Source organism: Carlito syrichta, unplaced genomic scaffold (genome assembly GCF_000164805.1).
Source record: "Carlito syrichta isolate Samal-C Ts95f unplaced genomic scaffold, Tarsius_syrichta-2.0.1 Scaffold296499, whole genome shotgun sequence".
Taxonomy (NCBI): Eukaryota; Metazoa; Chordata; class Mammalia; order Primates; family Tarsiidae; genus Carlito; species Carlito syrichta.
In genome coordinates, this window is record NW_007240595.1 from 53730 (window position 1) to 71180 (window position 17451).

Genomic DNA, 17451 nt, shown 5'->3' on the forward strand with positions numbered 1-17451 from the left:
ATCCACTCACCTCAGCCTCCCAAAGGCACGGGATTACAGGCTGAGCCACCGAGCCCGGCTATGAACCTGTGATTAACTCCCATTTGCTAAAGAAAAAAGTTCAGAGTTTACTTTTTTAAGCTTTGATTAAACAAATTTATTTACAAATTTAAATATTCTAAATTTAAAAAAGATTTCTCCCACTGGGTTCACAACTAAACAGTCTTTCTAAAACATATCTATGTCATTCTATAATAAAATATTTTCTAAAATAATAATAGCTAACATTTATTGAACATCTACTATGTGACAGGTACCATTCAGTGTTTATATGTTTGTACATCCTGTGCTCACAACAACCCTATGATTGTATCCCACAGCTTTAAAATAAAATAAAGAGAAAAAACCCTATGATGTGCATACTTATTATAATCCTCATTTTACAGATGATGAAACTAAAGTACAGGTAAGTCAATGTTTTTTAATTTGAAATTTAAAAAAATTTTTCAATTTGTTTAACATCACATAGCTAAAAGTCAATAGCTTTGAACTCAGATTTGAATTCAGATAGTCTGCTGAGTTGTGCTTATCACGCCTATGCATTCCACCTCAAACCCCTGGTTCTCAAAGTTTTTTTGTTTTTTTTTTTTGAGTTGAAGTCTCACTCTGTCACCCAGACTGGAGTGCAGTGGCCGTTCCCGGCCACCGCGGCCTCGACCTGCTGGGCTCTGGCGATCCTTCCGCCTCAGCCTTCCAAGTAGCCGGAACTACAGGCATGCGCTACTACGCCCGGCTAATTTTTGATTTATTGTAGAAATGAGGTCTCGCCAAGTTGCCCAGGCAGGTCTCGAACCCGCGGGCTCAGGCAATCCACTCACCTCGGCCTCCCAAGGTGCGGGATTACAGGCCGAGCCACCGAGCCCGGCTTCTTCTTCTTTTTTTTAATAGAGTCAGGGTCTTGCTATGTTACCCAGGCTAGTCTCAAACTGTTGGGCTCAAGTGATCCTCCTGTCTTGGCCTCCCAAAGAGGTGACATTACAGGCATGAGTCACCACCCCTGGCCTATACCTAAATCTTTTTTTTCCCCCTCAACCTCCTAGGCTCAGGTGATCTATCTGTCTCAGCCTCCTGAGTAGCTAGCTGGAACTATAGGCGCCAACCATCATGCCTGGCTAATTTTTAAATTTATTATAGAAACGAAGTCTCCACTATGTTGCCTAGGCTAGTCTTGAACTCCTGGGCTCAAGTAATCCTACTGCCCCAACCTCCCAAAGTGCTGGGTTAACAGACATGAGCTACCACGCCCAGTCTATTTTGCTATATTTGCTTCAAATATTTTTTAAAATTTTATTTAGTTTTAATTAAATATAAACAAAAAAGGCAAAGGAACTTGTTTTAAAAATTATATTTAAGAGGAAGAAATAAAACCACAATTTAATTTTCAAAATTTTTATTTTATATTTTTTTTTTTGAGTTGGAGTCTCACTCTGTAGCCCAGACTGGAGTGCAGTGGCCGCTCCTGGCCACCGCAGCCTCGACCTTCTAGGGTCTGGCGATCCTTCTGCCTCAGCCTTCCGAGTAGCCGGAATTACAGGCATGCACTACCACGCCCGGCTGATTTTTTTATTTATTGTAGAGATGAGGTCTTGCTGCCCAGGCGGGTCTTGAACCCGTGGACTCAGGCAATCCACTCACCTCAGCCTCTCAAAGGCACAGGATTACAGGCTGAGCCACCGAGCCCGGCTTATTTTATATTTTAAAAGTGGCCTGTATTTGAAGTCTTCCAAGGACCAGGGAGTTTCTGGTCTAACCTGTTACTGGACAGCTCAAATTGTTAGAAAGGTTTTTCTTAACTGTACCCAAATCTGCTGTCTTATACCTCAATGAACAAACACAATTCTTCTTTCATATGACAATACTACAATAGCCACGTGCAGGTCTCCCCCCCCCCACCTCCGTGCTCCTACTTCTCTTTTATTTTATTCATATTTCCAAAGCTATTTTACCTTTGGAGGTATGGTGAATAAATGCTGTGGTTCCATCTTCTAATTGCACTGCTTGACCATCCTCTAGACGCAAACTGTCCCCTGCTCAAGAACAATGTTTACATTTAGATCCCATGTCTTCCAGTATGTTCTGATTACTCACTTGGTAACAAGAGAGTAAATAAACCATTAACACATTATTACAATCTATACTTGCTTTATGAGTCCTTGAATATTTAAGCAATTTCAGAAAGGTTTCTCTGAGTAAGTGTTTAAAGGTAAAATGATATTAGAATATTTGCTGCAAGAATATACACCAGGAGATAAAGAGAGTTGAGAAAAGAGAAGAAAATGAGAGCGATGTAAGATTTAGCTGAAATAATAGAAATATTCACTTAGGACTATTGTCCATTTATCTCCAAAGTGCAGTCCAGTAACTTCCATTATCTTTGAGAGAAAGTCTTGGGTAAGTTAAAATGTTCTTTATTGAGACAAGGTCTCGCTTTGTCATCCATACTGGAGTGCAGTAGTGCGATCATAGTTCATTGCAGCCTCGAACTCCTGGGCTCATGGGATCCACCTGCCTCAGCTTCCCAAGTAGGTAGGCCTACAGGCATGCACCATCATCTCCAGTTAATTTTTAAATTTCAGTTTAGTTTGTTTAAAGATAGGTACTTGCTTTGTTGCTCAGGCTGGTCTCAAACTCCTGGTTTCAAGCAATCCTCCCACCTTGGCCTCCCAAAGTGCTGGAATTACAGGTCATACCTAGCCTAAAATGGTCTCCAGATCCACTCTATGGCATCTACTAATTCCTCTTTCAGAAGAAAGACTAGAGGGAGCTAGAGGCAGCAGGTACTAATGTCTGAGAATCAGAAGGGTTCCCTACGCTGTATCTTAAATACTTACTACTTTTAGGGATGGGTACATGTTGAACATAGGCAGCAGAACCATCTTCCAGCTGAATGACCTGGCCATCTATGAGTTTCCCATCTGGAACAAAATATTCAAGCCAAAAAATCAGCACAAACAAAAACTTTAAACTTTATACAATTTCAAAATGATATCAACTATAAAAACATACACTACTTAAGCGCATGTTCATCTTGATTCTTCCCTCAACGTTCTGAGGCAATTCAATAACACATCCAGTGATCCTACAGAAAGCAGAAAATCCTCCCTCAGCCATTCTTCCTCCCCTCCAATTTCAACTAGATGAATTCAAGAGGAAGAGTGGACCAGCACAGGCTATAAGAATCGAACCTCTGTGCACTATTCAGAGTCACTTGGTTCAGTGACTAACCCTGGGGAAGCGAAAGCTGGGGAGACAGATATGTCAGTGCATGTGAGGCCAGTTATCACTCTCACACCTGGGGGCTATACGTACACACCTGCTCAGGAGGTTTCCATAAACACTAGGAGTTTGAGAACTGGGCTAATTCCTGGAGCAAAGTAAACACTGATTTGGAGACAAAGTTACAAAAGCAATATGAAATGTCTTTACTCTTATATAGATTTGGTAAAAACATTAAATAATAACCCAAAGTAAAAAAAAAAATCAAGAAAGGTCTTACTAGAAATAGGTCAGATACACTCCCTGATCGCCTCTCTCCCACTAATAGTGATACTCCAGAGTATCTTCCAAATATCTCAAAGGGTATCCCCCAAAATTATCAAAAGAAAATTTAGGTTAAATTGAAGTGACTTGAAACATCATATTCAATACAGAGTCTTTAGAAGGTATTGGAAAGGAGGTATAGCTGCTAGCTGCTCAAATTCTGAGATTATGAATAGCCGGTTTTAACCAATTGGCCATATGTGAGGCACATACCTTTAGAATTGTGCTGTATATAAGCGGTAGAACCATCTGCAAGTGTTACTGCTTGCAAGCTTACACCTTCCATGTTTTCTAAATTGTCACCATCTATTACAAAAAATAATTATTTTATTTAGATAATTATATGTGCACATGCCGATACTTTTTTTAAAAAATGAAAATCAGGCAAAAGGCAGTCTGCTTGACTTAGACAGGGATTTCTTTTCAAATGGGATTTCTTTTATCACTTACAAAGATATTTCCCTGCCCTACTGTACCAGCATCCACACACCAAGGTAAAAATGCTCAGAGAAAGGCCAACGTTTGAGTTGCCGTCTGCTAAATCAGGAAGCAAATGGTGTTGTTGATTTTCATTTTTCCTTAAGATAAATGATATTTCCAAACCCACACAGTCCCTACAAGCACAACAACTCACCTGCCACAGTGACGGCCTCTGTCAGGCATAAAGTAACATGCTGAGCCTCCATTCCTCCTCCCGGAAATTCTGTCATTCCCTGAGAATCTCGATTTATTTGGGCTAACAACATCTTTTACCTTGAAGAAAATATAGGCACTTGAAAACAAAGAATAATGCACATGAAATAAAAGCTACAAAGAATATTTGTGAATCACAAAAAAATGCTAAGGATATAAACAGTGTCTGAAATAGAATGAAATTTCACTTAATATGCAGGGTAAGAGTATTAGCCCAAAGTCCCAGGCATGATTCTCATAATTCAACAGTAAACTTAATTGAACACAATGGCAAGTCTTACCCATCAGTTTCATACCATGTCTAAAATTCCCATAATTAGAGTCCTTTGGGATTAACATGGTTAAAGATTCCCACTTTAAACCTTCAAAAATCTATCAGGAATCTGACTTCTCACAGCCTGCACCATCACCTCCCTGACCCAAGCCACAACAATCTCTCATCTGCATTGACTGCAGCACCATCCTGGCTTGTCTCTGTTTCTCCAATAGCCCCATGCGCTCTTCTGTCCACACAGCAGTCAATGTCCTTTGAAGGGAAAAGTTAGCTCACATCCTTCTGCTCAAAACCCTCTGATGACTTCTCATCAGAGTAAAATCCCAAAGACCACAGGTCAGAGGTCTTGGCCCTCATCTTCTGCTCCTCTCTATTTCATACATTTCACTTCAGTCACACTGGCATACCTGCTTTCCTGTTTGTCTATACTAGTGTTCTGCTGCCACAGGACCATTACACTTGATGTTCCTTCTGACTGAAACATTTTCCCCAGTATCTTCATTGTTCATTCCCTCATCTATTCAAGTCTTTTGCTCAGATGTTACCTCAATGAGAGCTTTTCTGTTCACCCCAATTCAAACTGCATCTCCCAACTGCCCAATTATAGTATATCTTTCCATCTTTCCCTCCCTCCCTTCTTTCTATCCATCTATTTATTTATTTATTTATTTATTTATGTTTGAGTTGGAGTCTCACTCTGTCGCCCAGACTGGAGTGCAGTGGCCGCTCCCGGCCACCGCAGCCTCGACCTGCTGGGCTCTGGCGATCCTTCCACCTCAGCCTTCCAAGTTGCTGGAACTACAAGTGCGTGCTACCACATCCGGCTCATTTTTTGATTTATTGTAGAGATGAGGTCTCACCAAGTTGCCCAGGCAGGTCTCGAACCCGCGGGCTCAGGCAATCCACTCACCTCAGTCTCCCAAGGCGCGAGATTACAGGCTGAGCCACTGAGCCTGGCTTATTTATTTATTTATTTATTTAATTTTTTTTTTGAGTTGGAGTCTCACTCTGTTGGCCAGACTGGAGTGCAGTGGCCGCTCCCGGCCACCGCAGCCTCGACCTGCTGGGCTCCGGTGATCCTTCCGCCTCAGCCTTCCGAGTAGCCGGAATTACAGGTGTGCGCTACCACGCCCGGCTAATTTTTTGATTTTATTGTAGAGATGAGGTCTCACCTGCCCAGGCGGGTCTCGAACCCGCAGGCTCAGGCAATCCACTCACCTCAGCCTCCCAAGGGCGTGGGATTAGAGTCTGAGCCACTGAGCCTAGCTTTATTTATTTATTTTTAAGTTACTTGTTGCTGACTTGAAACATCCTTCTTTCCATCTCTATATTTGACATATTACACATTATTTACTTATGTATTTATTTAGCTTATCTATTTCCCCCTCCGCTACAATGGACATAAATTTTTATTCGTTTGCTCATTGCCAGCTCCAGCACCTAAAAAAAAAGTACTTGGCATAGACGGGTGTGGTGGCTAATGCCTGTAATCCCAGCACTTTGGGAGGCGGAGGCGAGAGGACTGTCTGAGCCCACAGGTTCAAGACCAGCCTGGGCAACTTGGTGAGACCTCGTTCTACAATAAATCAAAAAATTAGCTGGGCATGGTAGCATGTCTGTGGTTTCAGCTACTAGCAAGGCTGAGGTGGAAGGATCGCCTAAGCCCAGCAGGTCAAGGCTGCAGTGGCTGTGAGCAGCATGCCACTGCACTCCAGTCTGGGTAAAGAGTGAGACTCCGTCTCAAAAAAAAAAAAAAAAGTGCTTGGCACATAGTAGGTTAATAGGTACATACTAGACATTTTGTAAATGAAGAGACAATTATTTTGCCAATTGCCACCACAACCCACTTCCTCCCTTCTACCTCCAAGTCCTGTTAATTCTGTGGACCTTGGATTGTCTCTAACAGAAGATGGAATAATTTAGCTGCCTTGAGTCAGGGAACTGCATCAGAAGATCTCTTGAGGACCTTTCTAGGTTTAAAGATCTGATTTTAGTCTCACTATTTAAAAGGGCAACAAGTAGATAGCAGTAATAATTTGTAATTATGTTTATATTTAGGACTACTTGAAGAATTTTGTTTTAGAAACACTATAAACTGTACTGTCTTTGGACCAAAGATGGTAACTATGGTTCAAATTCACAAAAAGGTATCAGTAGTGCCACAATAAAAGTCAGTGAAGGGCTGACTTTTCAGGTACAGAAGGATCTATAATCTGTAACTGCTCATAAAACAGACTAACACTTCCAACACTTCCTTGTAACCTCCAAGGGCTAGTAGGGAAGTAACACTGGTACCCTGCTGCTAAGACGCCAGTGAGTGTAATTGAGGCAGGATAATCTTTAGTCACAAAAGTCAGTCACAAAAAGACAAACACTGCATGATGTCACTTACTATAAAGTATCTAACACAGTCAAACCCTTAGAAACAGAAAGTAGAGTGGCAGCTGCCAGGGCTTGGGAGGAGGAGCAAGGGGGAGTGGTTCAATGGGTGTGGAATGTCAGTCATGCAAGTTGAGAAGGTTCAAAAGAACAGTGTATATAGTTAACACTACTGAATTGAACACCTGAAAATGGTTAGGGTAAAGCTTATGTGTTTTTCACCACAACGGAAAAAAAAAAGATCTGAACACATGACAAAATATTAAGTTGTGCTAAAGTTGAGTTGGTACATGAGTGTTCAATTATATTCCTGTACATGTATGATAGATTTCATAATTTAAAAAGTGAAAAATGCCTGGGTATGGTGGCTCACACCTATAATCCCAGCACTTTGGGAGGCCAAGGTGAGGAGACTGCCTGAGCCCACGGGTTCAAGACCAGCCTGGGCAACTTGTGAGACCTCAACTCTACAGTAAATAAAAAAATTAGCCGGGTATGGTGGTGCGTGCCAGTAGTTCCAGCTACTCGGAAGGCTGAAGTGGAAGGATTGCCTAAGTTGAACAGGTTGAGGCTGCAGTGGCTGTGAGATTCCGACAAAAAAAAAAAAAAAGTGAAAAATATCCAAAAGTTTTGGCAATAAGAAAAATAACATCTGAAAATTGTCAGCTAAAATTAGTCACTAAATACTATAAGAATTCATTTCTTCATCCCTTAAAAACAAAAAGTTAAGTGTTTCTTCAGTGGGTTAGAAAAACTGCTTCTGGTATACTCCATAGCTTCTACGTGGCCATCATCAATTTAGATTTTATAATGCGAAGTCCTGGGCCATTGCCTTACTAGACTCTACTGCGGCTATGTGCTCTTAAAGCTATGGCCACCGCCATGTTTCCTGGTTTTGGCCTCCTCCCCTACCTTGGGGAGGTGAATCTCTTCTCTCTCTCTCCAAATTACTTTCCAAATAAACTATATTTTCTAAACTAAAAAAAAAAAAGTAAAGTCCCCAGACATTTCAAGTTTGGGCTAATTTGTTAGTGATAATTATTACAAAAAATTATGACAATAAAAATCAAAATGTCCAGGTATAAAAGCAAAAAACCCAACTGCAAATATATATATATATTTTTTTGAGTTGGAGTCTCACTCTGTTGCCCAGACTGGAGTGCAGTGGCCACTCCCGGCCACCGCAGCCTCGACCTGCTGGGCTCCGGCGATCCTTCCACCTCAGCCTTCCAAGTAGCTGGAACTACAGGTGTGTGCTACCACGCCCGGCTAATTTTTGACTTATTGTAGAGATGAGGTCTCGCCAAGTTTCCCAAGTGGGTCTCGAACCCGCGGGCTCAGGCAATCCACTCACCTCAGCCTCCCAAAAAAACGGGATTACAGGCTGAGCCACCGAGCCCAGCTGCAAATAATTTTTTTAACCCTCTTCTGCTCCCACAAATAATCTTTATTATAATAAGCAATGATATACAAAAAAATCTAGGTTAAAAAAATGCAATGTCTTTTGCATGGAGTCATACAAATCAGGTCTTCAGATACTGTCAGACTCAGGTCCTAACCTCAAATTAGTTTCACCTAACATTTAACAACAAAGCTGTCTATTACCTGCTCAGTACTTCAAATTTCCTCATACATACACTGTATACTATAAAAGTTCTCCATTGTAGTCTTCTCACTCACACTGCTTTAATTGGCATCGGCCGAAAACTGCCTCTCAAAACTCTTCACACACACACACATACTCTCTGAAACCTCAAACTCCTAGACTCAAGTCATCCTCTCCTGCCTCAGCCCTCTAAGTAGCTGGAATTAAAACTTTTTTGAAACAAGGTCTTGCTATGTTGCTCAGGTTGTTCTTGAACTCTTGGGATCAAGCTATCCACCCGTCTCAGGCTCCCAAGTAGCTGGGATTACAGGCATGAGCCACCATGCCCAGCCTTCAGTTATAATTAAATACAGGCAAAGACTAAGCATTTTCTACTGATTAAACATAATCAGTTAAGTATAGTTAGAATATACAGGCAAATGAGGTGGAGTTTTCACAGACTTCATAGGATGCTCAAGGATAAAGTGTGGGAAAAGAGTTTATACGACCAATTTTCAAATTTTAGGTTTTTTTATTCAGGTCTCACTTTGTTGCCCAGGCTGGAGTGCAGTGGCACAATCATGGCTCACTGCAGCTCTAACTTCCTGGGTTCAGGCAATCTTCCTGCTTTAGACTTCTGAGTAGCTAAAACTACAAGTATGTGCCACCATGCCTAGATAAATTTTTGATTTATTGTAGAGATGAGATCTCGCTATGTTGCCTAGGTTGGTCTTGAACTCCTGAGCTCAAGCAATCTTCTCACCTTGGACTCCCAAAGTGCTGGGATTACAAGGGTGAGCCACCATGCCTGGCCTTATACTACCAGTTTTAATTAGGGCAGTAGAATATTCCACTGGATGAATGAAATGCTGAAACTCGAAGGTTTTGTCCAGTTCCAGGACCATTCAGAATCTGAATACCTGAGGCTGGTCAGCAGGTAGATTGATACCTCTGAAGTGGCAGTTAAGACCTACTTGGCCTAAAGCTAAAAATACTTATAAGAAAAAGAGCTAGCCGGGTTCAGTGGCTCAGCCTGTAATACCGTGCTTTGGGAGGCTGAGGTGAGTGGACTGCCTGAGCCCGCGGGTTCGAGACCCACCAGGACAACTTGGCAAGACCTCATCTCTACAATACAAAAATTAGCCGGGTGTGGTAGTACGCACCTGTGATTCCAGTTATTTGGAAGGCTGAGGCAGAAGGATCGCTGGAGCCCAGTATGGGCGACAAAGTGAGACTCCAACTCAAAAAAAAAAAAAAAAAAGAAAAGAAAAGAAAAGAAAAAGAGTTAAGCACAGAGACAAGAATTTAGAAATCAACATCTAGGTCTAGTCATTCAGCAATGTCTATTTTGGTGATGTTTTGATCTTAACAGAACCACTTATGTGAAAAAGAACTTTAAAAAAAAATCTCTCTTCCTGGACAAGAGTATGACTGAGACTCAAGAAAATAAAAAAAAAAAATAAAAAAAACTCTCTTAAACTTCAATAAAATAGTACTAACTGGGCTGGGTCCAGTGGCTGCCAGGTGGGAGGATCACTTGAGACCAGGAGTTTGCCAGCCTGAGCAATATCGCAAGACCGTGTCACTACAAAAAATTTTAAAATTAGCTGGGCCAGGCACAGTGGCTCATGACTGTAATCCTGGCACTTGGGGAGGGTGAAGTGGGAGGATTGCATGAGCCCAGGAGTTTGAGACCAACATAGGCAACATAACCAGACCTCGCCTCTACAAAGAAATAAAAAGATTAGTTGGGCGTGGTGGTACACACCTGCAGTCCCAGCTACTCAGGGGGCTGAGGTGGAAGTATTGCCAGAGGTCCAGGAGGTTGAGACTGTGTTGAGTCATGTGTGCGCCACTGCACTCCAACCTGGGTTACAGAGTGAGACCCCGACTCAAAGCGCACGCACACGTGCACACACATGCACACACATGAGAAATTATTTATTTATTTTTGAGTCAGAGTCTCACTCTGTTGCCCAGGCTGGAGTGCAGTGGCACGCTCCCGACCACCACAGATTCAACCTGCTGGGCTCAGGCAATCCTTCCGCCTCAGCCTTCCAAGTAGCTAGAACTATGGGCACGTGCCTCCATGCCTGGCTATAATTTTTTGATTTTTTTTTTTTTTTGAGTTGGAGTCTAACTCTGTCACCCAGACTGGAGTGTAGTGGCCGCTCCCAGTCACCGCAGCCTCGACCTGCTGGGTGATCCTTCTGCCTCAGCCTTCCAAGTAGCTGGAACTACAGGCATGTGCTACCACACCCAGTTCATTTTTTTTTAAATTTTATTGTAGAGATGAGGTCTCGCCAAGTTGCCCAGGCTGGTCTCAAACTCCTGGACCCAGGCAAACTCTTGCCTCTTGCCTGGCTCAGGCAGTCCACTCACTAATTTTTTGATTTATCATAGAGATGAGGTCTTACCAAGTTGTCCAGGCTGGTCTTAAACTCCTAGACTCAGGCAATCCTCTTGCCTGGGTCTCCCAAAGTGCTGGGATTACAGGTTTGAGCCACCGCACCCGGCTTTGGATTACTTTAAAGAAAAGTAGAAACTTGTTGAGATCCTTCCAAAGGAATCTTAGTACAGAATGCGTCAAGATTTGAACATTTCTTTTCCCTCTAATCTTTTATAGTTGTACTGCTTATAGGACTAAGTCCAATTCTTTAGTCTTGAGGTTAGTCTCCAATCTGGCCCCTATCTATCTTTCTAATTTGATTTTCTATTATCTCTTCAGATCCTTACTTCACCATGGCCAAACTACTGTTAATACACACACATACACACACATACACACACACACACACACACAGGGGGTGCCACAAAAATGTAGACACATTATAAGAGATATTATCTATGTATTACTTTTCGAAGTTGAATTCAATTATAGTAGCAATGTGTTATATGATGTTTGCTCATAAGATGGCAGGACAACGAAAATGATGGAAGCACGGTTGTTGTGGGAAGAGTGCAAGACCATTTTGAAGTGGTATTTGAAATTCGAGAACGTTGTGGAAGCACAAAAACTATGGAGGCCTGAGTATGCAACAGAACCTCCAATATGCCTAACAATTGCACACATTTGTGATAAGTTTGAGACCCATGGTCCTGTGTGTGACGTGCATAAGGAAAGATCCAGGAGGCCTCGCACAGCAACAAGTCCCGTAGTAGTATGTCATAATCAGAAGTGTCTGGACACTGATGGTAACCGCTTTGAGCAACATTTTTTTGTTTTTGAGTTAGAGCCTCATTCTGTCGCCCAGGCTGAAGGGTAGTGGCATGCTCATGGCTGCTGCAGCCTCAACCTGCTGGGTTCAGGAGATCTTTCCTCCTCAGCCTTCCAAGCAGCTGGAACTATAGGCGTGCACCACCACACCCAGTAATTTTTTAACTTTTATTGTAGAGATGAGGACTCCTCAAGTTGCCCAGACTGGTCTTGAACCCCTGGGCTCAGGAAATCCTCTTGCCTCGGCCTCCCAAAGTGCTGGGATTACAGGCTTGAGCCACCATGCCCGGCCTGAACACTCCTTTTAATTGCAGAAGTCAAACACAACTTGTAGTCATCTTTTGTTATTGGTATATATTGAGTATTACAATTTTAATAGTTTTTTCTTAAAATGTGTATGCTTTCTTTGCACCCTCTACATACATATACATACAAATATATGTACACGTTTGTGTATGTATACATATATATGTGTGTGCCTATACACACCAATGTGCATGCTATTAGGGATATAGAGAGGGAAACAAGAAGTCATCTTTGCTTTTTAAAAACTCATTCTGTGGTTGGAGATAAGTGAGACAAGTCATTAATACCTGTGTGGAGTAAGCAATCCATACTGTGATTAGGACAACTTGGCACTACTTACCAAAAATTTAAATGCAAATCTTCAACCAAGTAAATTCTGGAATTACTTAAACACTCAGAAAAGTGTTCAAAGTTCACTGAAGCATTATTAACAATAGCAAAAAATGGTCAACAACCTAAAAGTCCATCAACAAGGACAAGTTAAATACAGGATATCCATAAATGAAACAAAAAGAATCAGATCTATTTGAAACAGTGGGAAATGTGTCTAAGGCATATTGTAAGTGGGAAAAAGCAAGAAGATAAGTATATATAGTTTGATACCATTCGTGTTTTTAAAAATGCATATAAGTATCTGCAGATGCTTGTGTACACATTTAAAAATTCAAGTAGTTACTTTCCAGGAATGGGACTATGTGATGTGAGTGGAGGGGGGAAGGGACTTTTAATTTTTACCATATACATTCTGTAAGCTAAAAAATTTTATCATATTATTTCTATGACTTTAAAAATAAAACTAGTTACTTTAAAAGGATAGTTAACCATAACACATGCATTAAGAGAGTAAGGAGTACCTAATTTTGCCTCAGAGATGCAAAGAGGATAGGTGAATTTGGGCCTAAAAAGCATTTATTAGGGGCCCAAGAGCAAAACAGGGTGAACCTTTAATCTAACCACCACTGGCTTTCCACAGTGTCTCTCCCTCATTACCCAGATCTCCATTACCATCTGAATCCTACCAATTTTGCTGTTATTTGTGCTTGCAGCCCAAGTCACTTGAATTACTAATCATGTTTTTATTGTCATAGCTTTCAGCTGCACACAGTTCCATAATTTGCCGGCATGCTATGCATGTGAGTCCTGCTCAGCTCCTGGTTAATCTACCTGCTTAATGAGTTTTGGTTTCCTCTTTTGAAAAAAAAGGAGAACACCCACCTTATGTGGCTGTCAAGCTACTGTGTCTTTTGGGTCTTTGGATTTTTGAAACTTATAATTAATGTCAATAAATATCTAATGAGTTGATCCCAACTCAGGGTGCAGAGTGCTTTACAGTTGTCCTTCTAAATTATATATACCCAGACATATTGACTTTTTAGTTCCTAGAACACAAACTCTTTCTGCTTTTGCACACACTGCATATTATTTGCTGTCATCTCCTGTCTAAAAGGGGTGACATTCTATCCCATCTCTTTATTCAATTTAAAAAATTTATTCCTTATTATTATTTTTTTTGTAGAGCCAGGACCTTGCTATGTTGCCCAGGGTGGTCTCAAACTCCTAGCCTCAAGCTGTCCTCCTGCCTTGGCCTTCTAAAGTGCTGGGATTACAGGCATGAGCCATCACGCCTGGCCACACATTCCCTTATTCTCCATGGAAGCACTCTCTGTATCTCCCTCTTAGCATTTACCAGAATTTGTAACTGAACTCTAAGTTTCATGACAACAGAACCCCTTGTTCAATATGAGCAAAAATTGCAATGCTTATAAGAATCCCTAGAAACAAGGCATATGCTTACTAAGTATCTGGTGATCAAATGGACACAATTTGTGAGCACTCATGGTGAACGCCTGAGATAAGATTAACCCTTTGTGGGCAAACCCTTTGGGTTCCCTCCTAGTGTGGGAGCTTTTCTGTCCTCTCAATAAATCCTGCTTTCTCAAAAAAAAAAAAAAATTAATCCTCTGAAGGAACATCGTAAATCTAGCAAACCACACAGAAGTGGCCTCAGAGCACATAAAGAGATTGCTGGTGATTATATAGGACAAGCATATACCAGCACAAATTTTTCAAAGATATATGATTCCTTGAAGTTTTCCATTCAAATTGCATGAAAAAGCAAATAAAGAGATGGAATATATACTGAGATATGATCAATCAATGAGAAGTGGTTTTTAGGAATCATGAGTGCATCCTTCCACATCCTCTTTGTACAACAGACTAGACAATAAATACTTATTTAATGTGGAAGAAAACAAAACCGCATCGTCTTCTAGAATAGAAAAACACCAGGTGGAAGTTGTCAAATTACTATTGCACAACACGTATCAATGAACCTGCAAAGCATGTTGGTGACTGTTTCAATGGTTACCACACATTAGAAAAACAGAAGTTATGAAATTTTGATTTGTTACAAATGAGTTCCTCAATGTCCAAAATTCCATTATAAGCCACATATTATTAAAATAATTGGTTTCAACGCTATGCTATTTAATATGAAGTGATTCATTTTTCACTATTTTGTAAAAAAGTGCAGTCGAGTTGCGGGTAGGTGATTCTCGAGATGTCTCCAAGTGCAAAGGGTTAAAGATAAGACCGGGCACAGTGGCCTAAGCCAGTAATCCCAGCACTTTGGAAGGCTGAGGTGGAAGGAGTGGTTGAACCCAGGAGTTCAAAACTAGCTCGGGCAACATAGTGAGACCTCGGATCTACTAAATAAATACATGCATACATACTTTAAAAGATTAAAGATTAGATCTTCTTTTAGTCCAATCTCTTTTCACTGTGCTTCACTTTTTTTTGAGTTGGAGTCTCACTCTGTCACACAGACTGGAGTACAGCAGCAGGCTCCTGGCCACTGCAGCCTCAACCTACTAGGCTCCAGTGATCCTTCTGCTTCAGCCTTCCAAGTAGGCGGAACTAAGGTGTACGCTGCCACACCTGGCTAATTTTTGATTTATTGTAGAGACAAGGTCTTGCCAAGACCTTGACAAGGTCTCAGGCTCAGGCAATCCACTCGCCTTGGCTTCCTAAAGTGCTGGGACTACAGGCTGAGCCACCGAGCCCGGCCTAAATTTTCAATACAGGGCCAAATGCATTAATCATTTAACTTAAAGATGTGTATAAATAACACAACATGTATGTTATGCCACTTTATGTACAGTACTCAAAATACTCCATTATTCTAGGAACCATGTATACCTTGTATTTTAGAAGTTAAGGAGGTGGGTAGGTTATTAAAAATCTTAGCTGAAGCCGAGCGTGGTGGCTCAAGTCTGTAATCCCAGCACTTTGGGAGGCAGAGGCAAGAGGACTGCCTGAGCCCAGGGGTTCAAGACCAGCCTGGGCAACTTTGCGAGACCTCATCTCTACTATAAATTTTAAAAAATTGGCGAGACCTCATCTCTACAATAAATCAAAAAATCAGCTGGGCATGGTAGTGCATGCCTGTAATTCCAGGTACTCGGAAGGCTGAGGCGGAAGGATCTCCGGAGCACAGCAGGTTGAGGCTGCGGTGGGCGGGAGCGGCCACTGCACTCCAGTCTGGGTGACAGTGAGACTCCAATTCAAAAAAAAAAATTAGTCAGACAAGGTGGTACGTACCTGAGTTCTAGTTACTTGGGAGGCTAAGGTGGAAGGATTGCCTGAGCCCAGCAGGTTGAAGCAGTGGTAGCTGTGAGCATGCCACTACACTCTTATGTACTGCTTTTTGAAGTTGAGTTGAATTACAGTAGCAGTGTGTAGTACAACATTTGTTCAACCATGCTTCCACCATTTTCTTTTGACTGTCCTGCCTGTCGCATGGTGATGCTTGCATTAATTTGACTGATGCCATCTTTTGAGCGAATGTCATACCTAAAATGTGTACACATTTTTTTGGCATCATATATATGTGACAAAAATAATTAACTACAGCTCAAGTAGTAGTAGAGACACAATTCCGCAATACAGCTAGATCACCTATCTGAAGAATATAAAACTTTACTTAACAGTAACATCCCAATGCACAACAAAAATCTACAAACATTTTACAAATCATATCATATAAGGGACTTCTATTTAAAGTATATAAAGAGGGTCTGGTGCGGTGGCTCACGCCTGTAATCCAGCACTTTGGGAGAGAGAAGCGAGAGAATTGCCTGAGCCCAGAGGTTTGAGACCAGCCTGGACAACCTGGCAAGACCTCGTCTCTATGATAAATCAAAAAATGAGCTGGATGTGGTTGTACGCACCTACAGGTATACCTCCCAGACGGAAGGATCGTCTAAGCCCAGCAGATGGAGGCTGCAGTTGTCATAAATGTACCACTGCACTCCAGCCTGGGCAACATAGTAAGACTCAAAATAAAGTATATAAAGAACTCTTACAACCCAATAATAAGACAAATAATCCAGTTTCAGAAAGGGAACCAAATAGACATTTGTCCAAAGATTCCAAAGACCACTAAACACACAAGATGCTCAACATCATTAGCCATCAGGGAAATGTAAATCAAAACCACAAGAGATACCATACCACTTCATCCTCACCAGGATATCTGTACTCAAAAAGACTGATAATAACAAATGTTGGCAAGGATGTGGAGAAACTGTTGGTATATACGTTGTTGGTATGAATGTAAAGATGGTGCAGCCACTCTGAAAAACAGTTTGTTTGACAGTTCCTCAAAAGGTTGAACATAGAGTTACCATAGGACGGAGAAATTCCACTCCTAGGTATATATACACCCGAGAAATGAAAGTCTATGTTCACACAACAAACTTGTATATGAATGTTCAAGATTTGGAAACAACACAAATGGCCATCACAGATGACTAGGTATACAAAATGTGGCATGTTCATACGATGTACTATTATTTGGTAATAAAAATAATTAAGGTACCAATACATGCAATAACACGAATGAACCTGGCAAAGGCCACTCCTATATGATTCCATTTATGTGCAACATCCAGAATAGGCAAATACACAAATTAGTTGGGGAAGACAGAGAGTTGAGAGAAAATGGGGAGTAATTGCTCATGGGTGTTTTTTTTGGGGGGAGGGGGATGATGAGCATGTTCTAAAATTGTGACGTTCGTACAACTCTAAATTATTAAAACTCACCATATCATACACTTTACATGGGTGAACTTGCAAGGTATGTGAATTATATTGATAAATTTGTTATTTAAAAAAAAGGTGAGCTGGGCTCGGTGGCTCAGCCTGTAATCCCACGCCTTGGGAGGCTGAGGTGAGTGGATTGTCTTGAGCCCGCGGGTTCGAGACCGGCCTGGGCAACTTGGTGAGACCTCACCTCCACAATAAATCAAAAAATTAGCCGGGCGTGGTAGCGCACCTGTAGTTCCAGCTACTTGGAAGGCTGAGGCGGAAGGATCACTGGAGCCCAGCAGGTCGCGGCTGCGGTGGCCGGGAGCGAGC

At 41.5% G+C, this 17451-nt stretch overlaps 1 protein-coding gene across 3 annotated transcripts in view; it reads right to left on the reverse strand.

Annotated features, from left to right (window-relative positions):
* ZNF143 (zinc finger protein 143) overlaps window positions 1–17451 on the reverse strand; it is a 63665-nt gene that overhangs the window by 44707 nt on the left and 1507 nt on the right. The window contains exons 2-5 of one of the 3 annotated variants that reach the window (XM_008054574.2): window positions 4214–4332; window positions 3793–3885; window positions 2871–2954; window positions 1986–2066 (exon numbers count right to left, since the gene is read on the reverse strand). In XM_008054574.2, the coding sequence (XP_008052765.2) occupies window positions 1986–2066; window positions 2871–2954; window positions 3793–3885; window positions 4214–4325 (370 nt within the window). In that variant the 5' untranslated portion in view covers window positions 4326–4332. Of the gene's footprint in view, window positions 1–1985; window positions 2070–2870; window positions 2955–3792; window positions 3886–4213; window positions 4333–17451 lie in introns of all 3 variants that reach the window. The other 2 variants (XM_021710648.1, XM_021710649.1) reach the window with 2 other exon arrangements.